The sequence below is a fragment of the Oreochromis aureus genome, linkage group 7 (assembly GCF_013358895.1).
Source record: "Oreochromis aureus strain Israel breed Guangdong linkage group 7, ZZ_aureus, whole genome shotgun sequence".
Taxonomy (NCBI): domain Eukaryota; kingdom Metazoa; phylum Chordata; class Actinopteri; order Cichliformes; family Cichlidae; genus Oreochromis; species Oreochromis aureus.
In genome coordinates, this window is record NC_052948.1 from 66,313,135 (window position 1) to 66,340,969 (window position 27,835).

General features: G+C 43.7%; 1 protein-coding gene and 1 long non-coding RNA gene across 3 annotated transcripts in view; both read left to right on the top strand.

The window, feature by feature from the left end:
• The window catches only part of LOC116334095 (sodium channel protein type 4 subunit alpha B-like), a 44,288-nt gene extending 40,724 nt beyond the window's left edge, over positions 1-3,564 (top strand). For both annotated transcript variants that reach the window (XM_039615287.1, XM_039615286.1), the window contains exons 30-31: positions 2,647-2,712; positions 3,056-3,564. In XM_039615287.1, coding sequence (XP_039471221.1) covers positions 2,647-2,712; positions 3,056-3,181 — 192 coding nt within the window. In that variant the 3' untranslated portion in view covers positions 3,182-3,564. The remainder of the gene's footprint in view (positions 1-2,646; positions 2,713-3,055) is intronic.
• Positions 3,565-24,116: 20,552 nt separating this feature from the next.
• On the top strand, positions 24,117-25,111 carry LOC120441312. The gene is made up of 3 exons (XR_005613977.1): positions 24,117-24,151; positions 24,227-24,289; positions 24,578-25,111. It is a non-coding gene; the product is annotated as an uncharacterized LOC120441312 (long non-coding RNA).
• Positions 25,112-27,835: the final 2,724 nt, after the last annotated feature.

Here is a 27,835-nt window from a genome sequence, read left to right on the forward strand (position 1 = left end):
GCTGATCAAGCTTAAACGTGCTGCTGTTGTTTAACGTGACATCCGCTGGTTTCCTGTTTCTGGCGCAAAGTGGGCGATAAACAAACAAGAGAGAAAAGCCGATCAGCTGATCATTGATCAGTTTCATGATTGAAGTAGCAACAGGAGAGGGAGGGGAGAGAATGAGAGAAGAAGAGGCAGCTGTGCAGCGTAAACACAGAATAACTCCAGCTTTGTGTCTTTTTTTCATTCTAGCTGAAGTACGGGACCAACTGTTCCTTTTCACCTCAATGCGAAACACGTAATATTTTCTCTGAATACGAGACGATTCAGTTTTTTACGGGACGGTTGGCAACTCTACTAACTAACCTTATGAATAAAATTAAAGTTCACTATATGTAACATCATAGCACCCACCCAGCTGTATAGAAACTGCGTCATGCTAGCTAGTACGCAGTACAAGTTATTGTAAGTGACTGTAAAAAGTCAGCACAACGAAAATAAACTCCACCTAAACTTGGTTTATATCTGACCCAGATAGACTGCAGGTCATAACTTCTTACCTGAAGTTCAGTTCACCTGACACTTGGACCGGCGGCTGCTGCTTTATAAGAAAGCCCTCCGTGAAGCCAGAACATATTTCTATTCTTCACTGATTGAAGAAGATTTTTGGTCTCTGGTTTTCCTTTACTAAAGAAACCTTTAAAGACCTTCTTACCCTCAACTAAGGTTGAAACAGGAATCATACTTCCGTTGTCTTTGTGTGAGAAATCTATTGATAAACTAGAAATTGCATTTTCTGAAGAAACTGCAGTGTGAATGCTTGAATCTGAATGTATGCACTGAAATGAATTAATTGCTGAATTTAAGTTAAAAATTTTGAATGAGATGAAAAATACAGAAATTTTCGCCTGAAAACAAAAGTGCTGAACTGTTAAAAGCTGACATCCACAGAGAAGAAGTTGCAAAATAATTGAAAATGTTTTAAATGTAAATTAGAAAAACATAAGAAATAAGAAAAGACTATTTAGAGTCAGAAAACATCTGAATGAATATTAAAAGTTCATATTCTTTGAATCACTGAATGACTAAAATGTGATCCCTCCACTTGGATCCACACAGTTTAAAAACTTTACATGTCTGAGCTTTGAAAGACATGGTGTTGGAAAGAGAAGAACGATGGCGACGTTTTGAGGGTAAAATGATGGCTGTAGAGCAAACACTGTGGACACAGCAGCAGTTGAAAGAGAAGTGTTTAAGATGAATCTTGGCACAGTGAGAGAGAGAGCTCGTTAAGCAGGCAGGTGTGAGCCTGGTTGCTATAGTGACTGCACCCAATGGCCCCATACACACGCACACAGACATGCACCTCACTTTTGCTGCTTAAAATGAACAGAAAAGTCAGCCCGAAACAAATCGTTCCCAAATGAAGAGTACATGTTGTATTGACAAAATTTTTTCACCGTGAGTGGCAGCAATGTCCAGTCTACCAAATTCTCAGTTTTCATGCCTGTGGAGTTTATTATATGGACGTGGTGACAGCGTAAAGACAGCCTGCTCTTCTGATTTTCAAACCAACCTTCTGAGCCATTTTAACATTAGAGTCTATGGAAGAGTTGGAGGGAGGAGGCTGTGCTTTGGTGACATTTATGAAAGAACCATAACACCTAGTACAATAGTAAACACATTGGATGAAAGAGGACAGCGATGGCTACGTTTTGTGGGTAAAATCATACCTGTAGAGCAAACGCCGCAGACACAGCGGCAGTTTTAAAAAAGATTTTAAGATTAATTTTTTTTCTCCTCTCACTCTAGCAGTTGAGCTGTCTCACTCTAGCCCCAACATTCCGTCCCATACACACCCATTATAAACTCTGAAACGGGTGAAAAAACAGCATGAAACTTAAACTGGAACTGAAGAAAAAGTATAATAGATATTGAAAAGATACATACAAGTTGAATAGTTGAATGTCTTGTCTTCGTTTTAAAGTTTGAATGGTGGCTCTATGTCAATGTATGTGGAAGTAGTAAGAGTTGAAAAATGAGGAAATTTAATGAAAATTTGAAGAGTCTCCCCATTGAAATACATGGGAAATTTTTGATGAAAAAAGTTGAATAATTTTAAAAATATAAATGTTAAAAATGAGAAAAACAGAAGCAGTCGTGTCCAAAAGAAGAGGAATCTAACGGTGTTTGAATGGTTTTTCTAAGTTGAACGGTTTTGAAGGAGTAGGACTACAAAAAACGTACGGAATATATAATAAAATATAATAATAATAATAAAGATTACAACAACAATACTGTGAATGCTTTTCAAGCATTCACACTAATAAAGAAACAGAAGAACAATACTGTGAAAGCTTTTACAAGCATTCACACTAATTATAACAACAATACTGTGTATGCTTTTCAAGCATTCACACTAATAAAGATTAGAAGAACAATACTGTGAATGCTTTTACAAGGATTCACACTAATAATAATAAAGATTACAACAACAATACTGTGAATGCTTTACAAGCATTCACACTAATAATAAAATAGAATAAAGATTACAACAACAATACTGTGAATGCTTTTACAAGCATTCACACTAATTATAACTATTGCTGGTATTATTCTTAATGTGGTTATAAACTTGTTATGATGTTGTTGTTGTGTTTGCAGGTGTTTGGTGAATCAGGAGGGGTGGACAAAGCCAAACTGGATGAAATATTCAGGATTAACAGCCAGGTTCTCTTCTTCTCTTTGTTAGTGGGCTTTTAAGCACAAATGATTGCTTTGTGATGGTGTCATTTCATCATCAGTGATGATTTCACTGCTGCTGATTCACTGATTTTATTTGAGGTGATTTACAAAAATAAACAATTCAAACATTTCAGCTGAAATGCTGAAACACTTCAGTGATTATTCTATGGACTGTTTACTTCCAGTGTTCCCCTGGATTTTGCCTTTAAGGTCTCAGACCTTATTTTAGGTGATTGTTGGGTCAAATTTGGTCTGTAAATGAATAAAATGGACACTTCAAAGATTTCAACAGGTGACAAACCTCACAGGTGAGTCCTGTTTCCTACAGGTGCCATGTGAACAGGTGAGCTTCATCTCATCAACGCAGTGTGCTGCAGACCTGATCCAGGAACATGTGCGGGATGGAGACACTGAGGGAACGCTCGTCCAGGTTGTAGGCGGAGCCTCACAGTGATACGAGATGAGATCCTCCTTCATCTTCCTGTCAGTAAACTTGACTCTTCTTCTGTAAAGACTCAGATCAAAGTAAAAAACAAATGTAATGTGTGGTAATGTTTTTTCCTCATCTCTTTCAAGACGCCGTCTGTTTTTTTATTAAATCAGTGTGTAACAACAATGTATTTTTCTCTGGTCCCCTCCCCAATCAGACCAGCAGTGACATATTTAGACACATGTTCTCCTTAAATTGCTGGCTGTCTGCGTGGTGTCCAAAAAATGATGTGGGCTTCAGATAAGCTGTCCTTCTGCCTCATGTCTCTAATACTGTCGGCTCTGGGTGAAGCTTTTTCAGACAACTGTTGTTGTGACGCGGATCAATATAAATAAAGCTGAACTGAACTCTGCATCACTTTTTCTTTTTTAAAACAGTAAATGTTCTCGTTGGCTGTTTTTCTTCTTCTTTTCTGACTAGCTAGTCTCACACTTTTTTTGTAGGTTGTTAGGAATAAAATGGTTAAATAAAGCTGTTTTTGTGTGAGTTCTATAAACATTGGAATTGTAGTTGTTAAGAGTTGGCACTGTGTAATGAGGGTCAAAAGTCCATTCAGAGCTATGATTAAACTGAATTATTGAGACTGACATGTTGAGCTGCAGAGGGATTTGCAAACATCCTTACACATCATAACTGGTTAGAGTCAGGGGGATATTTTTCTGGGCCAGAACGTCCCGGACTTGGAAAATAAGTAGAAACAACAGGCTGGATGACAGGGAGCGAGGTGTTTTCCTTTCTTTTTCCAGCAAAAGGAGCAGCTGCAGACGAGATCAGTGGTGGATGAAGTGCAGGAGAAGATCCAATCAGCTGACTGCAGGACCAGCTGCGTCATTCCCAAGAGGAGACAGTCATAATAATACTTGTTTTTGTTTTGGTATAAAACTGTATTGCCTGCTCACAGGGTCATCCTTTGTGTGAAGCAGACAGCTGGTTCACATCGAGGTCCAGCGTGTCTTAACTTGTAATTTCAACTGCTGAAATGAATTCAATCTTTTAAAAGACAGTCACTCTCCGGGATTCCTTAAGCAAAGACAACGACCGTTCATGTTTGTGTGCTGCATGCTTCTACTTTCCAAAACACTATTTCTGGTGGTAAACTTCCACTAGCTTGGCTTCTCTCATCTCTTCCTGTCCCGCCCCTGACCTTACCTTGTGTTCAAGGTCATGACTTTGAGTACAACATGGGACATTTTTCATGACAACATTTTTTGGCTGCCATCTCAGGCGCAGTACATTTGTGGCGTATTAAAGTAGCTGCCCGTATGTTTATGAGCAGTCTCCCTTCCACTTTGTTATCCAGCGTCTGTAGAAACAGGAATTCCAGGTCTCGTAAGGTCGTTTTGTTGTACCAGAAGTCTTGTGATTTGTCAGGTGCAGCTTTGCAAACCTAAGTCGTGTTCTTTAAGAGAGAAGATACCAAACTTGTTCAGTCTTTTTCTAATCGTGCCATCATGAACTTTCACATTTAACACTTGCTGCACTTTCTCTGAATAAGCTGACTGTCCAATACTCACAGAATACTTATTATAGTACATGGCAGCTGCCATAACAGGAAGTCCAGAATAAATCTACTAAGCTTTAGTTTGAACCTTAGTTTAAACAAACCTGAGCAGCTGCACTCCATGTGTTTCCCACTCTGACACGTTCAGCAGTCAGCCGAGGCTTGGAGCCCACAGAGCGGGGCAGGCAGTTCAGATAAAATCCAAAGCATGTGTTTTCATATGCATGTGTTTATTGTGAGTTAGACTCATGTTTACAAACATTTTTTTAAAAATACATGTAAATGTAGAAAAATACAAATGCTTATTATTAGTATATTAGAATATTTTATATGCGTGAGTACCTTTATTAACATTATTATATAACATGATGGTTCAAAACAGACACAAAAAAGCAACAGTTACATGAAGAATAACCAGTCAATCGAATAATCATGCAGTCTGCAATGTAGGTGTTATTCATATAATCGGATTGGATACTTCCTGAAGTTGAGTTGTGTTAGTAGACTACGTGATGACATACCACATGAGCACACTGGGACCAGAAAAGTACACTGCCATATGTTCTGTTACTGAGGAGCGTTTGAAGGACAAACACAATAAAATTCTGAGAAAGAAATTAAACAGTTGAACGTTTTGAGAAACACATTAGTTGAACTAAAGTCCATTTGGAAATGCCCACAGGCAGTTATTTTGAAGTTTTAACTTAAACAACTTAAAATCCTAAAGTCATCGAGTCAGAAAACATGAAAGAAAGATCATACGTGTGTGCTAATCAACAGGATAGACTCAGGTAGCCTCAGGTGCCTCAGGTGTATATTGTTAACTGGTGACTATGTGATGATGCATTTTATGCAGCGGCATTTTGAACCAGCTGCAGACGTGAAAGCAACAACTGCCTGACCCTCACATAAAGGGAGTTACAGTCGTAAAGACAGGATAAAATAAAAGCATGGATCAGTGTGCTGCCCAGAAAGAAAAGATTTCACTGCTGCCAGTCACCTTACATGATAAAAAATGGACTTCACTGATCTAATTTGGCTGTCAGTAATAACAGGTTTAAAATATTATTATTTAAAATAATAATAATACATTTAAGGCCAACCAGGTTTTACTGTTATCTAGAAATGCCAAGAGAGGTTTTATGAAGAGGGCATCCTTCTGCTTTAGTGGCAAATAAATTTGGCAGTCATCAGCGTAACAATGAAAAGAGATCCCATGCCTTCTAAGGATGGATACTGTTTTCATCTAGAAAATACTTCAGTTGACAAAAAACAAATTTTTAAAGGCAGCTTGGAAATAGGCCTATAATTTGCTAATACTGTGTGATCAAGGCCAGGTTTCTTAAGCAGTGGCTGCACTACTGCATGTTTGAAATTTGCAGGAACCACACCAGAAAACAGGCTGCTGTTAATAATGTCAAGGACACACTGCCCTATACTAGGAAAAATGTCTTTGTGGAGGGAAAGGATCCCGAGGGCAACCTGCGGGCTTAATATGGCGAACCACATCCTCTAAAGTGGAGAGCGTCACAAGTTCAAACTGAGTAAAAACAGCAGTGCAAGGGACAGAGGCAGAGGGGTCAGACTCAGGAATGTGATAAGAGCCCTGTTGGTGACAACCTTTTCAATAAAAAAGTTCAGAAAATTATTGCAAATATCAGGAGAAACTTCCAAACAGACATTAAGAACAGAGTTAATGGCATAAAATAACACACGTGGGTTATGACTGTTGGAAGAAATAATATTTGAAAAATATTTCCTTTTTGCCTCTTTAACAGTGTTCTGGTAGCGATGCCAGCAGTCTTTTAGAATTTGAAATGATACATGCAGTTTATCCTCTTTCCATCTCCGTTCTGCTTGACGACATTCCCTCTTAACAGCACGACTGCTCTCATTAAACCAAGGCTCAGGTTTAGTCTTGGGCTGCCTGGGTTTTAAAGGAGCCACAGAGTCCATGATTTTTTGACAGCAAGAATAAAACCAGGAATTAAGCTCCTCTGTGTCAGAGGAAACAAAGTCAGAAGGGCCACCGAGCCAAGGGCGCAGATTTGGTTTTGGCATTGGTGGGGATGGATGATTCAACCACTGAACCCTGCCCTGTTTTTTTTGTTTTGTTTTTTTGTCTTTGCTACTTAATAAAAAGAGGAGAAATATACTTGCCTACATATCCTATTCTACATGCTTTTAAACCATTTAAAATCACAATTCATAGTTCAGTGATTCCTGATATTAAGGACAAAACTGATTTTAATTTTCTAAAATATATTTTAACATATTTACATATAATTGTTACACAAAGTTTTGGCTGTCTCACCATGTTTTGGTACAATCTCCCAGGTGTAACATTTTTTAATAATTTATGTTTTTGCTGGAGAAGTGCAAGGTTTTTGTCAACACCGTCAGACACAAAGAAATGCAAAAATATATATTTTAAATTGAGTTGTTTCAGCTATTTTGACTATTAGCAGCTTCTCTGTTCTACTGTTTATGCACATATGTTTTCAAATGAATTATACCATGTTTAAAAGTAAGATTGTTTGGCTTTTATTAGAGTTACAGTCATACATATTTTCAGAAGCTTGTATTTAATCTCTATAAGAAACAATTATATTTAGCAGCATGCAAATTACACATTTATTGAGAAAATTACGTATTTTTATTGGAAGATCATGAGGGAGGAAAGAAATGGCTCTTCAAAAGAGAAAGATAAACAAAAACTCCATATTATGGAGTTGACAAGGTGGTGACACAAATCTGACGGTGGTGACACACTAGTAGAAAACAAGTTTTTATTTCTTTCAAGATGACCATTACACCTTAACAACTTATGTAATAACACAAGACACATCATAACAATTCTGTTTTTGCACATTAGCAAACCTTCTCTTCTGCCTTTTTTCTCTTTCTTTCAGATCACCAATGTTCTTTATTTTTCCCTCTTTCACTCTCTTTCTAGATCTTTCCCTTTCCTTTATGAGAAACTCTTTCTTCAACTTAGGCTGGCTGTTATTTTTTTCTCCTTTTTTGATCCTCCCTGTTCCTTCTCTTTCATTCCTCTACTGACAGGTTCCCCTTTGCCATTCTAGCCTGAAATGTACCATTTTGTAATTACTACAATTTTTCTGAACCATATGCATGTATACAGATTAAGGATGAATATTCACAACACAATTATGTATTAAGCAATAGAAATGCTATCCGGTCTTTAAGTCTGATGTCATTAGCTGTTTCTAGGTCCAAACTCCGCTGCAGATCCCTAAGTCAAAGGAACTCTGCGGCATCACTGAGAGTTACAAACTGTCTAAATTCTTTCATCTTTAATAAAATGATCAGTGTGGCTGAGTTAGAAGTTAGCTCGCTGGTTTCCACCTACATTCTAACATAAATGAAGACAGAAAACTAAACAGCAGTGACTTTTGTAGGGTTACTGAAGATGGACTAACTGGTATATAATGATGTGCTACGTGATCGCTAGTGACACAGCTATGTTAGCAAAACATAAACACAGTGAAGCTGGAGGATGAACACTAACTTTTTTCCACTTGATAAAAGTTAATGCAAGGATTTCTGATGGTTAGGCCAACAGGGATCACTGACTGTTTTTAGGGGCTTGTTCAGATTAAACAGAACAAGATAAAAAAAGCATTGAAACATTTTAACAGCACAGCAGGCTTAATAAACACAGAGTAGTTTGGGCCTGGAAGCAGGATTCATACATCATCACTTAAAGACCAGCTCTCGGGGCAGAGATGGCTCAGTAGATGCCACATGATCGGAAGGTTGGGTGTTCAAATCCAACAAACAGCGGCTATCCTGGATTTGTAGCTGCCCACTGCATCACTTAGTGAATGGGTTAAATGCAGAGGACTAAGCTTTTTCCTATGGGATTAATAATGTATACATAAACAATGAGATTCATCCATCCATCCATCCATCCTCATCCGCTTTATCCGAGATCGGGTCGCGGGGGCAGCAGCCTAAGCAGAGAAGCCCAGACCTCCCTCTCCCCAGCCACCTCCTCCAGCTCATCCGGGGGAACACCAAGGCGTTCCCAGGCCAGCCGAGAGATATAATCTCTCCAGCGTGTCCTGGGTCTGCCCCTGGGCCTCCTCCCGTGGGACATGCCCGAACACCTCACCCAGGAGGCGCCCAGGGGCATCCTTGTCAGATGCCCGAACCACCTCAACTGGCTCCTTTCGATGTGGAGGAGCAGCGGCTCTACTCTGAGCCCCTCCCGGATGGCCGAACTTCTCACCCTATCTCTAAGGGAGGGCCAGCCACCCTTCGGAGGAAGCTCATTTCTGCCGCTTGTATCCGCGATCTCGTTCTTTCGGTCACTACCCACAGCTCGTGGCCATAGGTGAGGGTCGGGACGTAGATCGACCGGTAAACTGAGAGCTTCGCTTTTACACTTAGCTCCCTCTTCACCACGACGGACCGGTGCAGCGTCCGCATCACTGCAGCCGCAGCACCAATCCGTCTGTCGATCTCCGGCTCCCTTCTCCCATCACTCGCGAACAAGACCCCGAGATACTTAAACTCCTCCACTTGGGGCAGGAACTCATCCCCGACCCGGAGTGGGCACTCCACCCTTTTCCGGCTGAGAACCATGGCCTCAGATTTGGAGGTGCTGATCCTCATTCCCGCTGCTTCACACTCGGCTGCGAACCGTTCCAGTGCGAGCTGGAGGCCCTCACCCGATGAAGCCAACAGAACCACATCATCCGCAAAAAGCAGAGATGAGATTCTGAGGCCACCGAAGTGAAAGCCCTCCGCCACTTGGCTGCGCCTAGAAATCCTGTCCATAAAAATTACAATGAGATTCAAGATAAGGCAAATTTGATAATCTTCGACACATCTGTAAAGCAGAAATATCAATAAAATACACAGGAAGTAATATGATGAATAGCACACTTTTGTGGCATCTGTCAACACCATTAGAAAAAGGGTCAACACCGTCAGACAAAAATCCTGATGGTGCTGATAAAATACCCTACTTTCTCTCATAACATATGTTTTTCTGACAGAAGCCATCTTGTTTTTCATCAGCTTATGGCCTCTACAATCTACTTAAATGAAGCTCTTTTTACAAAAAAAAAAGAAAGAAAAAAAATTAAATCTTGCATTACATCGACTTTGGTGTTGACGCACTATGGTTGTGACACAGAGTTTTATCAGAAAGGTATTCCATAAATGAAAATTAAAAAAATTAAAAAAATTATCACAGCAGTGACCTGAGGGCATGTGTTTCCCCTAGGAAGTGGTAAAGGGGTCCTCAGAGTGTAAGCTACCCACAATAATTCCTGATTTTTTCCTACTTTTAAAGAAATCTGATGGTATTGACAAAAACTCTGGACATGATTTTAATCACTTAAAAAAAGTGTAAAAATATTTTTTCAATATCATATTTTGATATTATATAAGGTATTGACTTGAATACTTAGTGACAAGACCCATGATGTTTAATTTTACATTACTTTTAATTTTTTTCTGTATTTTAATATTATCACACCTGCTTCTGGACAATGGACTTTTAAGGTACTGGTAACGTATTGTACCCTTTAAAATAAATATGTATGTATAAAAAATGCAAAATCATACTTTTGTTGTATAAACATTGCCTTGGTTTGTCTTTTAGTCAGTTGGGTTAACACTTGTATTCATATTTTTAACCCCAAAAATTGGGTTTTATCTGGCGGACATGTTTTGTCCCTTATCTCAAAAATCACTGAGTTTTATATGTGACCCCCCAGCAAAGTTATACAACACTTTAGGCACACTATTGCCCCTATCAAATCAGTGACATGGGAGTTTTTATTCTAAACACGAACTACTGTTACACCAACAGACATGGACTCCTGGTGCCTAGACTTGTAGTCAAGACCGCCTAATCCGAGACCAAGACAAGACCAAGACCAAGACCAAGTTGAGACGAGACCAAGACCGAGACCGAGTCGAGACGAGACCAAGACCAAAACCAAGACCGAGACAAAAAAAGTCTTTAAACTGCAGCCAGATGCTGCTTCGTTTACGGGTGTCAGGCATATTTATGTGTTTTTGCTTTCGCACAGCCCTCCTCACCGCTGTCTACTGTCTCACTCACTTACTGAGAGGACAGACGCATGCTCCACTTGACTGTCGCGTCTCTCACCCTCTCTGTTTTTCACATAATGATATTATCCTATATCCTCACATGTGATTGGCCACAATATGGAGGGATTGGAGCATAACTGAGCCACTGTGTGAGAGCTGAGCAGCGAAAGGAAATTAAGTGAGGGTAGAAATGACTGAAAGATTATTAGGCTCTGTTTTGAGTTTTGTTCAAAAAAGAATGACTTCATATATATATATATATTACTTCTATATACATATGCAGGACACCTTAAACTAGTTTTTTAATTAAGCAGCAAGGCAGAACAAAGTCGGGCCTGTATCAAGACACAGGGACTAAACCCCAATTCAACCAGACCCAGAACTGATCCGGAATTAAAACAGGACTACAACAGTAACCAAGACAGAACCAGAATCAGAACTAGATGATAGTAGCACTGAAAATCATCATAGACCTGCACTACACGTATTTTTTAATTCTACCAAAGTCCACTATTTAGATTCTGAAAAGTTTATATAATTATTTAGCCTTGTTGTGCAAACAAGCCTGCATAACTTAATAAATATAGAATTTGAAAAGTAACAAATGGTATTGTACTGCTCCTTTAAGGCAGGCATGATAATTTGGGTGTGTGTTTTTTGTACCAGCAGACTTGCCGTAGTACCTCACCAGTGAAAAACAGTCCTTTATCCAAACTGTTGTCTGTTCCACTTTTTGTTCACTTTTTCTTGCTGAGCCTGAGAGAGCCAGTGTTGGGGAGTAACGGAATACATGTACCGCCGTTACGTATTCAGAATACAAAATATGAGTAACTGTATTCCGTTACAGTTACCGTTTAAAAAGGTGGTATTCAGAATACAGTTACTTTGTTGAAATAAATGGATTACACGGCGGTACTTCCCTGTTTCATATTGTCGCGGGTCAGGACTGTTTGGGTTTGTTTGACAGCTACGTTCTGTTGTTCCAGGCGGCAGCGTTACGGTTGCCATGGTTACAGGGTGACGCTCTCTCTCTGCGTGTTTCCTGGGTGAGAGCGCCTTTTTTGTTGTTGTTGTTGTGCTAAGCTAAAGGCAGAATGCTACAGGCATAGCTCTAAAGAATGTAGCTTCATAGGCAGTGTAGTCCGTGCTGCAGCGAGAATGGACTGCCATACCCGTTATGTGTCTGTGAGCGAGGGAGGGAGAGAAAGGAAGTCCGAGCTGTTACGGAGCAAAAACGGGAGCTGGAGGCATGTAAATATAATAATAACCACTGCAGCCAAGAAGAGTGCCTGACGAGCCCAGCTGTAAGTAAGCTATTAAGACTCAACTGTACACTGTGTTCGTGTTTTCCTCCGGAAAAAATAAGTTCCGTTGGAGCAGCCTTTCAACGCCTCTCTCTGTCTCCATAAGCAAAGTTGACCCAGACAACAAAGTAAAGCTATTTTTTCGGCTACCAGCCCGACACGGAACCCACCGTATTAGCCAGAGGTCCCTTTACTACGTTTCGGAGCCGCGGACCTTCAGTAACAGTAATAAATCACAGCAATAGGACATTCACGTAGTTGTAAACAGCATGATAATATATTAAGTATTCCAAAGTATTCAGAATACGTTACTCTCATTGAGTAACGTAACGGAATACGTTACAGAATACATTTTGGGGCATGTATTCAGTATTCTGTAGTGGAATACATTTTAAAAGTAACCTTCCCAACACTGGAGAGAGCACATGCCTGTAAGTAGTTGCTATCTGTTGTGTAAGCTTTCCCGCGATAGTTTTGTGTAGCAGTTTAGAGTTTTGTGTGAGAAACTTTCTTTTGTGAGGAAAAACGGCCGCGATGCTAACACGTTAGCCCGTCTATGGGATTTCCCATGTAATGTTAGCATTAAGCTAATCGCTAAATCCGTGGGCCTAATAACCAGTGAAAGGGTTTGGATAAGCTTGTGTTTATGTGTTATATACATTGTAGTGCATGGCTTAATGTTTGATGTTGTAAAGAAAATGCAATTACAACAGAAATGTAATATTTTATTTTTGTTTCTGTACCAGTTTTACAGTGCTTCAACAGTAAACATCTAAAACGTATCCGCTGACTCCTGGATGTTTATTGTGGACCTGTTAGCTATCTGCCAAGCTAGAAACCAGCTTCACACCCTAGTGAGGGCAGAATAGGTATCTAAAAACATACACAAGGTACTAGATACATGTTCTGATGAGTTTTGGCAAACAACCATTTGACTAACATGTGTGTCTCACCTGCTCTTGTTCCATCTCTGTTCTGTCCTCATTCTCGTCTCTCTCCCGCTCTGTTCCTCTCTCTCCCTCTTTGTGCTGACAATCAAGCCAAACACCAACATCATCAAATATACAGTTGAAACCAGATATTTACATACTCTTCAGATAAAAACACAAACACTTATTTAATTGTAACATCAAATCAGACTAAATGTTTATTTTTTTAGATTGATAAATATAAAAAACATATTTGTTAACTTTAAGAGTAAAGAGAGAAACTATATGTATTTCTTAATTGCAAATGGCACCAAATTGTATTCAAAATTGAGCCACACTTATGGAGCTCCACAATTCTTTTCCTGGTGTTTTGGTTGACATCTCTTGATTTTCCCATTTCAAAGAAACAGGCTCTGTGTTTTGCCTTATATGCATCCACAGCTGTGCCACCAATTTACTCATATGGACTCTACTAACCTATCAGAAGCTTCTTCAACTCAGAATGGAATCGTCTGGAGTTTTCTTATTAATTAATACTAAACTTAGTGTATATGTACTCCTACATTTGATGAAAGTGATTAAAATAGACAGCTCCCTCTTTTTATTCTGACATTTAACTAATTCAAAAGATATTTCAACATTTATTTATCTAAAACAAAAGTTTACTCTAAATTGATGTTTAACAGTAAAAAATAGTTTTTATGTTTTCTACCTAAAGTGTATGTAAATATCTGGTTTCATCTGTGAATATACTGCTGTGTATTGAAATTCCTCTTGTTTTGCATAGATATACTGAACAACATACAAAGCATAATATATAAAATAACATCTACCTGAGTTTTTTCTTTGAAAGAAGCTCCTTATGTCCATTGTTGTGTTCATCAGTATACAATTGAAACCGATTTAGAGAGTTTGTTTAGCCGTGGAGGGTAACAACTGAAAATATGAAATGTAAGCTAAGACTCTCTAAAAATCAGCATTGTTGTTCGGCTTTTTATTTATCCATTTGTTGATTCACTCGAAGAGTAAATAACATAACCAACTGATCAGTTTGATATCAATCTTTTGTGATACACCATCATATTTACATTATTAGTTCAGTACGAATGATTTGCTTTGGTACCTGGTCAAACTTAAGCTGTCCTCTGTCTGCAGCAAACTCGCAGGCAGCAGCTTCTCCCCCCTCGCTCACATGCGTGCTGTGCTCAGTCGCCTAGTGCCTGAGCTCGGATCGTACCAAAATTAGGGGAATTTACTGACGGTGCACTCTGCGCTTGTGTGTTGTTTTGTTTTATACAGTTGTCAGCCAGGCATCTAACTAACAAATTACACTCCAAAAACCCCATGCTTCTGAAAAAAATGACCCGGGCTTAAGCCCAGTAAGCCAGCCCCCCGCTCCGTTGATGGTTGACTCCAAATCTCCCGAACACTATGTCGATTTGAGAACGGAAGACCGGAACAGCGAGACCAAGACCGAGACCAAGACAAAAGTCCGTCGAGACCAAGACAAGACCAAGACAAAAGTCCGTCGAGACCAAGACCGAGACCAAGACAAAAGTCCGTCGAGACCAAGACGAGACCAAGACCACGTAAAAGTGGTCTCGAGACCAAGACCGGTCTCGAGACATCCAACTCTACTGGTGCCCCACACAACAACTCAAAGTTCACTATGCGAAGGAGCCAAACACATGCCTGCTCCTCTCGTTAGCTGAGATAAACTCCTGGCATATTTGTTTTACATCTATACTGTCCAGTCTCTCCTGGTGGACATGGCAACACGTTATTCATGGTTACATACAATTTTAGAATGATGTGCGCTAAAGCCTAGCACATACTTGCCAACCGTGAGACCTCAGAATTAGGGAGACATTCAAAAGGGCTGTTGGGGGGGGGATATGTTTATATACATATATATATATATATATTGTAGCGGGCCAGGGCTGTTCGGGGTTTGTTCTGTTATTACAATTATGTGTTTGTTGTCATGTTGTTATGGTGACGAGTGACGCGCTCTCTCGGCGACTGTGTTTCCGGTGAGAGAGCGCCCTTTTTTGTTGTTTGTGTGTTGTTGCCGCGCTGAGGCGGGAGGTAGCGGCAGTGTTCTGGGCCGGTTGCAAATAAACGGGTGCTCCCAAAGAAACCTCTGTCTCCTCCTTGTCTGAGCTCGCCACATTGGTGTCAGAAGTGGGATAGCTCACCCTCGCCGGAATGGAGAGAGACACTCAGAGGCTGGAGCAAGCCGTCGAGGAGAGTATTCGCTGCTTGGGAAGCTGGCGATTGAAGAGAGAGGAAGCGAGCGGCCATGTAAGTCCCCCGACGGGTCCCGACGGCGTGAGCGTACCGCGGCGGCGGCCCGTCGCGACAGACGCTAGGGCAATGCTTCATGGGCTGCCTCTGTCGACCGACACACCGAGCCCTCGACAGCGAGCAGTGACGCCTGCAACGCCAGCTAAGGTACCGAAATACAACGGGCTAACCCCGCTAGAGCCCTACCTCTCACAAGTACGGCTAGCCGCAAGGCATAATGGCTGGAGCAACGAAGAGGCTGCTACACACCTAGCGCTAGCATTGGAAGGAGATGCACTGCAGGTACTCCATGACCTAGTCCCGTCAGAGCAGCATGAGCTCCAGGCCCTCACCATAGCACTCGAGAGGCGATTTGGGCAGCGGCACTCCCCTGATCAGAGCAGGGAGCAGCTGACCAACCGGAGCCGTGGGCGAGGAGAGCCTGGGCACCTTTGCAGCGGATGTGTTGCTGTATGCTCGTCGTGGCTACCCAGAGTTCCCAGCAGCAGCCCGTGAGGAGCTTAGCCTGCATGCTTTCCTGCGAGGACTTTTTCCAGAGCGACTACGCCAACACGTCCGCCTGGTTATGCCTCAAACTCTCCGTGAGGCGCTCCTTGAGGCTGAAAGGGCCGAGGTGGTGCTCACCTCACCACCAGGTGCCCCCCCTAAACTACCCTCAAATCAGAGCCGCAGACTACGACAGGGAGGGGGAGGCCCCAGAGGTATGCCAGCTGCAGCCCTCGGTGCCCTGGAGGCGTCCCCGTCGACCGACCGACCGCTGCTACCGGTGCGATGAGCCTGGCCACGTGGCGCGCGACTGCGCCACGTGGCCACGTGCGCCACGACTAGTGATGGGTTGGTCACCCACCGACACCCAGCTGATGACAGTGACGGGGGAGAGAACTGACATGCGAGGGAAGAAACCGTTGTGGATCCGAGTGAAGGATCTGGAGCTGGTGCATGACTTCTGGCTTGCTGACATCCAAGAACAGTGCATCATCGGCCTTGATCTGCTGACCCGCTGGGGGGCCTGTGTTGACACCGCGAAGCTGGCTATCACTCTTGGTACAGAGACTCTGGCCCTCCAGTGCGGTCAAAAGCAGGGAACCGGAGACTGCAGGCAGACTCGGCTGGTTCAGCACACCACCGACACCGGCTCTGCTCAACCCATCTGTCTGCGCCCACGCCAGCTGCCCCTCTCGAAACGGCAGGGAGAGCGGGCCCAGGAGGCACGGGGCGTGGCTACTGCTCGGGCCACAGCCGGCGGAGGGGGATGGTTCTCGTTGACCATGCAGCAGCTGAAGCAGGAGCAGGAGGCTGATGCGACGTTGGTTCAGGTGGGGGCCTGGCTGGAGGCAGCACGACGCCCAGGCTGGACAGGAGATGGCGGGCCCCCGGGCAGGGCAGAGATCTCCTGCAGCTGTTGGTGCCCCGGACGCTGCGGTCGCAGGTGCTCGAGCTCATCCACGGCTCGGTGGGGGCCGGCCACTATGGGAATGCCAAAACTCTCCGCCGTCTCAGGGGACAGTTCTACTGGCCTGGTTGTCGACGGGAAGTGGAACTTCATGTGCACTGCTGTGACACCTGTACGACACGGAAGGGCCCCACTCAACGCTTCACTGCCCCCCTACAGCAGCATCGGGTGGGGGCCCCGATGGAGAGAGTGGGAGGAGACGTCCTAGGGCCTTTCCCCGTCCCCGAGGCAGAGAACCGGCGCGTGTTGGTGGCCAGGGACTGCTACAGGAGGCTGAGGGAGTGGCGCCAGGCCCAGGTCAGTGCCGGAGTACGACAGAAAAGAGTGTGGGACACCAAGTGCCGAAGGGGAGCTTTCGTGCCTGGCGACAAGGTTTGGGTGTACTGCCCGGTTCGCAAGAGAGGGGTGTCCCCCAGGCTGTGCGGTCACTGGCAAGGGCCGGCGGAAGTCGTGGGGCGGCTAACAGAAGTGGTGTACCGGATCCGCATGCCGGGCCCAGGGCGCGTGGCGGTGTTGCACCAGGAGAGGCTCTCACCGTACCGCCCGCCCGCTCCAGCAGCCGCTGGGGCAGGGGATGCTGGTGGCACCCCAGGTTCTCATCCAAGTGACTCTTCCCCTGCTGGTCGAGATCGGCCTGCGCGCCGAAGGAAGACACATGGACATTTGCAGGACTTTGTGTTAAGATAAGATAAGATAACCTTTATTAGTCCCACATGTGGGAAATTTGTTTTGTCACAGCAGGAAGTGGACAGTGCAAAAGTTATGAAGCAAAAATTAGAATAAAATAAAATAAGAATAAATACAGTACACAACTGTACAGAATAGAATAAAATAAAATACTATATACAGTAGAATAAAATAGAATAAAATATACAATAAGATAAAAATAGAATACAAATGCTATATACAACTGAGTAAAAAATACAACGATGCCAGGAAGATTATTGCACTTAGTGTTATTGCACACGTGTGGATGTGTGTGTTTGATCAGTTAAAGTCTTTGTTGTGGAGTCTGACAGCAGTGGGGAGGAAAGACCTGCGAAGTCTCTCCGTCCCACACCGTGGGTGCCGCAGTCTCCCACTGAAGGAGCTGCTCAGTGCTGTCACAGTCTCATGCATGGGGTGGGAGATGTTGTCCAACAGGGATGACAGCTTAGCCACCATTCTCCTGTCACTCACCACCTCCACTGGGTCCAGAGGGCATCCTAGAACAGAGCTGGCCCTTTGGATCAGCCTGTTCAGTCTCTTCCTGTCCCCAGCAGAGATGCTGCCGCCCCAGCAGACCACACCGTAAAAGATGGCTGAGGCCACCACAGAGTCATAGAAGGTCTTCAGGAGTGGGCCCTCTCCTCCAAACAACCTGAGTCTCCGCAGCAGGTACAGTCTGCTCTGCCCTTTCCTGTAGAGGGCGTCTGAGTTATGAGTCCAGTCCAGTTTGCTGTTCAGATGAACACCAAGGTACCTGTAGCTGTCCACAGCCTCAATGTCCATACCTTGGATGTTCAGTGGTTGCATTCGAGGATGTTTGTGCCTGCGGAAGTCTACCACCAGCTCCTTGGTTTTACTGGCATTGATCTGGAGGTAGTTCAGCTGACACCAATCCACAAAGTCCTGAGTCAGTCCTCTGTACTCCTTGTCGTCCCCATCAGTGATGAGGCCGACTATTGCAGAGTCATCAGAGAACTTCTGCAGGAAGCACTGGGTGGAGTTGTGGGAGAAGTCTGCAGTGTAGATGGTGAAGAGGAACGGAGCCAGAACCGCTTCCCTGTGGGGCCCCGTGCTGCAGGCGACCCTGTCCGACACACAGCCCTGAGTCCTCACATACTGTGGTCGGTCGGTGAGGTAGTCCAAAATCCAGGTAGTGAGATGATGGTCCACTCCAGAGTTCTCCAGCTTGTCCTTCAGAACCGAGGGAAGAATAGTGTTGAAGGCACTGGAGAAATCAAAGAACATGATTCTCACAGTACTCCCAGCGGTCTCCAGGTGAGCGAGGGAACGATGTAGGAGGTGAATGACGGCATCATCCGCTCCAATGCCAGGCTGGTAGGCAAACTGAAGTGGGTCCAGTGATGAGCTCACAAGGCGCCGAAGCTGAGCCAGGACCAAGCGCTCCAGGGTCTTCATCAGGTGGGATGTCAGAGCCACCGGCCTGTAGCTGTTGAGGTCCTTGGGGCGTGAAGTCTTTGGCACTGGAACAACACAGGTTTTCCAGTGCTGTGGGACTCTTCCCAGCCTCAGGCTCAGGTTGAAGAGGTGCTCCATCACCCCACACAGTTGGTCCGCGCAGGACCTGACGACCCTCGAGCTGATGCCATCTGGACCCGCTGCCTTCTTGGCTTTAATCCTCCTCAGTTCCCTCCTAACCTGGGTGGTTGAGAGAGACAGGCTGGAGCCTTGTGTTGAGTGTGTATTGGATGCTGTTGTTGGGGGTTGGGAGGAGTGAGCAGGGTGAGTAGAGGTGGTGTGAAGTGTCTGAGGTGGAACAGCAGCAGTGGGGGTGGGTGAGTCTGCAGCCGATGTTGGAGACTGCCTCATGGCTGAATCAAATCTGTTGAAGAAATGATTCAGTTCATTTGCCCACCTCACATCCCTCCCAGGCAGATAGTTCTGATGTTTGTGGCCTGAGATGGTTCTGAGGCCTCTCCAGACTTCACCAACGTTGTTTTGCTGAAGCTGGTTCTCCATCTTTGCCTGTAGCTATCCTTCCCATTCCTTATCAGTCCCTCAACTCTCTCTGCACCCTTTTCAACTCCTCTTTGTCTTTGGATTTGAAGGCCCTCCTCTTCTGCTTGAGGACAGCTTTAATTTCTGGAGTAATCCAAGGTTTGTTGTTGGAGAAACACTGTACAGTCCTGGTAGGTACGGTGTTAGCCACACAGAAATTAATATAGTCAGTAATGCATGTAGTAAGGCTGTCAATGTCCTCTCCGTGGTCGTCACAGATCACCTCCCACACAGTGGACTCAAAACAATCCTTAAGAGCCTCCTCGCTCTCCTCCGACCATCTCTGCACTGTGCGGGTGGCTGGTGGCTCCCTGCGCACTGGGTAATGGGGTTGTCGGGGACGACTGACCCCTTAGGTGGGGGCTATGTAGCGGGCCAGGGCTGTTCGGGGTTTGTTCTGTTATTACAATTATGTGTTTGTTGTCATGTTGTTATGATGATGAGTGACGCGCTCTCTCGGCGACTGTGTTTCCGGTGAGAGAGCGCCTTTTTTTGTTGTTTGTGTGTTGTTGCCGCGCTGAGGAGGGAGGTAGCGGCAGTGTTCTGCGGCCACCTCACAGAATGCCCACAGTATGTGAGGTCACAGGGCTGTGTCTCTGACACGCTGGTCTGCAGTACGGGGGCCCCACAGGGAACTGTGCTGGCACCGTTCCTCTTCACCCTCTACACTGCAGACTTCTCCATCAACTCCCCACGCTGCCACCTACAGAAGTTCTCTGACGACTCTGCCATAGTCGGCCTCATCACAGGTGAGGACGACTCAGAGTACAGACAGTGGACTCTGGACTTTGTAGACTGGTGTCAGCAGAACCACCTGCTGATCAACGCCGGGAAAACCAAGGAGTTGGTGGTGGACTTCTGGAGACGCAGACCCACCACACTGACACCGGTGAACATCCAGGGAGTGGACATTGAGATAGTGGACTCTTATAGGTACCTGGGTGTTCACCTGAATAATAAACTGTACTGGAGCCACAATGATGCTCTTTACAGGAAGAGTCAGAGCAGACTCTACCTGCTGAGGCGGCTGAGGTCATTTGGAGTACAGGGAGCGCTTTTAAAGACCTTCTATGACTCTGTGGTGGCGTCTGTCATTTTTTACAGTGTGGTATGTTGGAGCAGCGGTTTATCGGCAGCTGAGAGGAAGAGGTTGGATAAACTCATCAGGAAGGCCAGCTTTGTTCTGGGATGCACCCTGGACCCAGTGCAGGTGGTGGGAGACAGACGGAGTCTCCCACCCCATGCATGTAAATGTTGCTGAACTGCAGAGCTCCTTCAGTGACAGACTGCTGCATCCTCGATGCATGAAGGAGCGTTTCCGCAGGTCCTTCCTCCCTGCAGCTGTCAGACTGTACAATCAGAACTGCTCCCAACAATCATAGATGTTTACATCTGCGCTGTAACTGCAATAAGTTAATCAATCGATTCGCACTACAACCTGGTTTGCCTCTTATCTGTGGTTATTTATATTTAATTTAATAACTGTACAGTACTCTGTATATAGTAACCATTGTCCTTAATGTAAATATTTAAGAAAAATTGTGTATGTTTCTGTTCTGTGTCCTGTTTGTTTGTATATGTGTCTTTTTGGCTGCTGTTACAACCAAATTTCCCCTTGTGGGACAATTAAAGGATTATTCTATTCTATTCTATTCTATTCTGAACAGTGCTCCGTGGGATGTTCAAGGCTTGGGAAATCTTTTTGTAGCCTAAGCCTGCTTTAAATTTCTCAATAACTTTATCCCTGACCTGTCTGGTGTGTTCTTTGGACTTCATGGTGTTGTTGCTCCCAATATTCTCTTAGACAACCTCTGAGGCCGTCACAGGGCAGTTGTGGAGCTGTTTTGCAAAGAAGAATGGGCAAGGATTTCAGTCTGTAGATGTGCAAAGCTGGTAGAGACATTCCCTAAAAGACTGGCAGCTGTAATTGCAGCAAAAGGTGGTTCTACAAAGTATTGACTCAGGGGGCTGAATAATTATGCACACCCCACTTTTCAGTTATTTATTTGTAAAAATGTTTGGAGTCATGTATGATTTTCGCCCACTTCTCACGTGTACACCACTTTGTATTGGTCTTTCACGTGAAGTCCAATAAAATTGATTCATGTTTGTGGCTGTAATGTGACAAAATGTGGAAAACTTCAAGAGGGACGAATACTTTTGCAAGCCACTGTATATGTGTATATATATATATATATATATATATATATATATATATATATATATATATATATATATATATATATATATATATATATATATATATATATATATATATATATATATATATATACATATATATATATATATATATATATATATATATATATATATATATAAAATTGAATCTTACAGTGTTTATTTATTGGATAAACCGATGTCACCAATATTATTTTCTGGCCGGAAACAGGCCAGGGGTGTCCAAATTCAGAGGCTGTGTCCACCTGAGGACCCGGTGTTGTGCCAAAAAGTGATTGCCTGCCAAAAACTGATTTCCAATGTTTCCGTTTGTTCTTCATGTGTAACATCGTTATGTGTTGCTAAATACACTTCGGTGAACAGGTAATGCAAAGGGGTTACGTACAAAATTTAAAAAAAATTACCTGTTTCTCAATTATCTTTGTAGCTGTGTTATTGTACTTAATTATAATCAATCAGCTTCCTTTTGTCCACTTAAAATATGTTTACAGAACTATTTTTGCATTTGTTGCAATTTCAGCTGTCCTCTTGGCCAGATTACTGTTAAAAGAGACATTTTTAAAGTAAACAAGAATTTTTTTAACTGCATAAATAAAGGTTACATAAAAGTCACTGCCAAAAGTGATTGCGCCTTCTACCTTGTTACAGGAATGTTGTTTGTTGGTCAAGATGACTTGATATAATTCATGAGAGATATATTTGACATATGTTTCACATATTGTAGATCAACAAGTTATTTATAGCAGTTTAAATACAAGCAATCAGTTTTTGGCAAATGCCAGAAATCAGTTTTTGGCAGACAATCACTTTTTGGCACAACACCGGCCTTCACGGTCTAAGTGGGCCGGATATAAGAAAATACTTTCTTATATCCAGGTTCTTCCTTTTTGCTGCCATCCTCCTCTCCTCCTTGCAGGTCCTTGCAGCGCAGGCTTGCCGCTGCTAAAACTAAACAGAGCTCCCTGAAAGGCACAGCCAATCACATTGGCCATATTTGTCACATGAGGCAGGACTCCAGTAGAGAACGTAATTTAACTCTTTGTGCACCGCTAGGCGAACGAGACGTTGACAGATTGTTTTTTTTTTCTTTCTATCGGTTTTGTTTTTCTTTACTCAAAGGGATCAAATTATTGGTGGGGACAATTCAATAATCGCTGGATATTGGTGGGGACATGTCCCTTCCGTCCATGCCAAATCTACGCCCTTGCACAGAGCTGATTAAAAGCAGCAGAAAACTGCGCGGCAGTGGAGAGGTTAATAACCTGACAGCACCGAGCAGCAGCGCCAGATTTAGCTGCAGTATGTGGAAAACCAACGTTGAATAACACGGACATATGATCTGAGAGTGCACAGTCACAAATCTCCAAGTTAGTGAGAGGCAGACCATACGACAGGACAAGGTCCAGTGTGTGTCCGTGCTCATGTGTAGGGCCAGGTACAGACTGTACCAGGCTAAAAGAGTCAATAATGCTTTAAAAGTCCTTTACCAGTGGCTTATCAGGACAACATACATGTATATTAAAATCTCCAACAATAAGAACACGATCATAGTTGGGCATAATCCCAGTTAAGAAATCACAAAAGTCATTTATGAAGTTCTTATTGTATTTCGGGGGGTGATAGATGACAGTGCTGAAAACCGGGTTTGTGCGACTCACCTCAAACGAGGTAAGTTCAAAGCTGGAGAACGAAGGCTGTAGAAAACACTGCTTACATTTGTAATCCTTTTTGTAAACAGTCACTGTGCCTCCACCTCTGCCTGACGTCCATGGTAAGTTAAAATAGCAACAATCCACTGGTAAAAGTTCAGATACAGCACTGAACTCATCAAGACACGTCTCAGTCACAGAAAATCCAGATCACATGAACTGAAAAAGTCCAGAAGAATAAAAGTTTTGTTTAAAACCAGACAAACTGTGAGTGGAGCTGGAGCACAGGCTTCAGCAAGTCCAGAAAACTGACACAGTGCTCTCAGGTTTCAGAAATGTTCTCGGCTGAGGTTTGGGCAGGGAGGGCATGCGGTAGAGTATGGACAGATGGATGGATGGATGAATGGAAATATTTTTTATTTCACTATAAATCATATAATCAAAGTTCGTAATGTAATCAAAGCAGCTTCAGCTCCTTCTTCTCCTCTCTTGGGTAGTTTTACTGTTGTAGTTACACAGTTTAACTTAATGTTTCTTCGTATAAGTGTAACCCACATAAAACAAAAGGGGAACTGAATCTATAACTAAACCGAAATCTTAAATTCCAACCGGAGCGTGTCCGTGAAGGCATCGCGATGCGTCATGACGCACGCCACGCCGCGAGTCTGCACGTGCCTGTTGTGACCAATCACATTCGCGAGGCACCAATATATGCCTTCCGGGTTGTCGCCTCGAAAAGATGCGGGGGAGAGGCGTTAGCGGATGGAAGCAACAGGTACGTGGGCGAGCGCTCTTCGCTGTTTACTATCTTGGCTTGTCTTTGAATTAATTGTGGATTTGCGTTCAACAGTACTTTGATACCGCCGCGGGTAGATGCGTGGGGGCTCGTATGTGACATCGCACGTAGTGAATGGTGAGTTGAGTCTGAATGTCTGTTTGTATTTGTAACCCGGATCAGCATGCCAGTGCTACTAGCTGATGGGATAGCTAAGGCTGAGGCCTACTACATTACTACTACTCTCACCCTACGGGGCTGTAGTCTTGTTATTAGAGATTGTCATTTATTTTAATTTATTACAATGGTTGGATATGTATTTGTTGTATATTGGTATTTTCTCATGAACCTTATTGTGTACACTGGAACTAAAGCTAGCTTGGGAAATTTAGATGAATTTTGCTAATAGTGGTCCTGTGATTATAGTGCAGGCTAGTGGTGCCCTGGAGAGACTACAGCGATACCACTACTTTGGATGGCGAGCCAGGCCGACGAGCCAGAACCCCAGCTACAACTTCCTGCGGTCTGGTAGGAGGCTGCTGCGGCCTATACTCTCCCCCCTGGTTTTCAGTCCCCAAGTCTCACTTCCGAGATCTTAGCCTTGGAATCTCAGTTCTGAGTATCATACTTCCAATTTCGAACTGTTACAGACTGTCATACGCGTTGGACTTATATCAATCATGAAATAGCAACTTTATGGACATTGTCTGCCGGGGGTTGGAGGAGGGTGCTGCACTACTGTGCTGCTGATATTTTATAAGCTTGAATTATGTTTTATCTTTTTCCTGTCTGCAGATTTTGTAAATATTGGTATTTGGTAATTGCACTTTATTTTCACTGTAAATAACAACCGTAATCACAATACCTGTGGTTGTATGTTTATTATACTTCACTCACCTCCCAGAGCCGAATCTGACATCTTCTGAATTAGCATAACCAACTTAATTTATCTTAGCTTATGTACTTGCTACATAAGAGAAAATTAGTGGCGAGCCAGCCAGGAGGTTGTGTCAAGTATAATATTGTTGTGTACATTCAGTCTCACCATTTCATCATATTACTATGAACATGGATTTGTTGGAGTCATTAGGTGTTAAAATACCAAACGCGGTGTTGGTCAGTGGCGTCCCTGCATATGAGGTTGAGGAGGTTGAAGATTTTCTTCTCCAGTATGGTGCTATTGAACGCTCCGTGCCAATAAACTCACCCGGTTCTGAGTTTAATAATATGCTCGTCGTTGAGTTTAAAACGGGGTCTGCTTTTGATTTATTGGGTCCGATTCTGCCGTATACGTTTAAGCCCTTAGATAATGAATATCATATAAAAAGCTTGTCTAAAATCTATGCGGCTACTGTTGGGTGCACAAAGACTAAGACTTATTTAGCTGACTTAAAACAAGTAGCAAAATTGTCCGGTCGGGATTTTGCTGAAGTTCTTCAAGAACTAATGACCCAAATAAATGGAGCTGTTTCAGAACTGCGCCCAGGAAAACCAGAAGGGCTCAAGCAGGAATGTGCGGCCGCATCTGAGCACAAACCGGCTGCCATTCCAGATCAACAAGCCCACAACATGGCTATTCCTGTCACTTCTTCAGCTGCCCTACATTCTACAGCAACAGAAGGACATTCTATCAGTATGTCTGCAGCTGAGTTGAATCCACCTGAAGTACAGAGGTATGTTGTGGAGCATATAGTAAAGAGCGAAGATGTAAACATACGTTCATCCCATAGGCTGCGCATGTTTTCTGGGAGACTGCCACACCCACAGCATGAGGTGGACTATGATACATGGCGCTCTGGAGTGGATCTCATCTTAAAGGACCCAGCCATTTCAGAACTACGAAGATCCAGACACATCCTCGATAGTCTTTTACCACCTGCAGCGGACATAATTAAGCACCTTAACTCCGACCTACCAGCAGAGACTTACATTCAACATCTTGATTCTGCTTATGGAATTGTACAGGACGGGGAAGAACTTTATGTGAAGTTCATGGACACACTGCAAGACTCGGGTGAGAAACCATCCGGCTACCTACAGCGACTTCAGGTGGCCCTGAGTTTAGCTGTCAAGCGGGGAGGAGTCAAGCAGGGTGAAGTGAACAGGCACCTGCTCAGCCAATTCTGTAGGGGATGTTGGGATAGCAACCTTATCGCTGAGCTCCAGCTGAAGCAGAGAAAATCCAACCCACCTTCTTTTGCAGAACTGTTGCTCCTATTAAGAACTGAAGAAGACAGAGAAGCTAGCAAAACCCTGAGGATGAAGCAACATCTGGGAACATCAAGACACAGAGTTGCAGCTCAAGCTCAGTTCGCAGTAGAAGAAGAAAAGGGGGTCTGTGCTGCGTTGTCCACTCTCACCCAGCAGATGGCGGAGATACAAAAGCAACTTGCCGCCTTAACTGCCTCCCAGTCTCACCAGTCCTGTACTCCTGTTCTAAAGCAGCACCAGAAGCAAAGAACGGATACACAGGGGAATATATCCCCTAACCCCAAGCCTGGTTTCTGTTTCAGGTGTGGGGAAGATGGACACATTAGACCACAGTGTGAGAACAGACCCAATTCTGCATTGGTCAATGCAAAACGCAAACAGTTCAGTGAAAGGAAACCAAAATGGCAGAAGCGGAATTCATCAACTGGACATTTAAACTAGATACGGTTTCTGTAATGGGACGTACAGGAACTGTGCAGGACCCACATTGTCCCGCAAAGAAGGAAAGGAACAAGGAGGAAACTGTTCACTGTGTAGACCTACACACTCGTCCGAAGGCAACTACAATGTTACCTCATGGGTTAGTTGGGTCAAGGTGCACAATAGAGGTGAACCTAGCAGGCCATCCACAGCAATGCCTGCTTGATACAGGATCACAGGTAACTACAATACCTGTATCCTTCTACAACAATCATCTTTATGAACAACAAATTCAACCACTCCATGACCTCCTCCAAGTGGAAGGTGCTGCGGGTCAAACCATTCCATATCTTGGATACATTGAGATTTCCGTCAAGTTCCCCAGAGATTTTGTGGGTAAAGAATATGAAGTGACAACATTGGCTCTAGTTGTTCCAGACGCACATCCTGACGTCCCCGCTATTGTGCTAATTGGGATGAATACCCTGGAACCACTGTATGAACAGTATCTTAACCAGCATCCGAGCTATCAGCCTGGCACTCACGGGTACAGAGCGGTGTTGAAAACATTACAGCTGTCACACAAGCAGAAGGAGAATGGCAGCATTGGAATTGTGAGGCTACTAAGCAAGGCTCCAGTGCGTGTTCCGGCCGGCCGCACTATTGTCATCCAGGGCTCTGCTAAAGTTTCCACTCCATTGTTTAGCCAGAGTGTTCTCCTACAGCATCCTGCTTCCACCTTACCCGGTGGTTTGTGTGTCAGCAGTTGTCTCATCAACTTCCCAGCTCTTTCCCCATACAAGGTTCCCGTAGTTATTACAAATGAGTCGGAGCAAGATACCTTCATTCCACCTCACAGTGTCATTGCGGATTTGGAAACCTACCACTGTATCTTGTCTGAACACCGTGTGACCCATCTTCCAGTCAGGAACACTATCACCAGCCTGAATTTTGATTTTGGTGATTCTCCACTGTCACCTGAATGGAAGACACGAGTCATAGGAAAGCTGAACAACATCTCGGAGGTCTTTTCACATCATGACTTGGATTTTG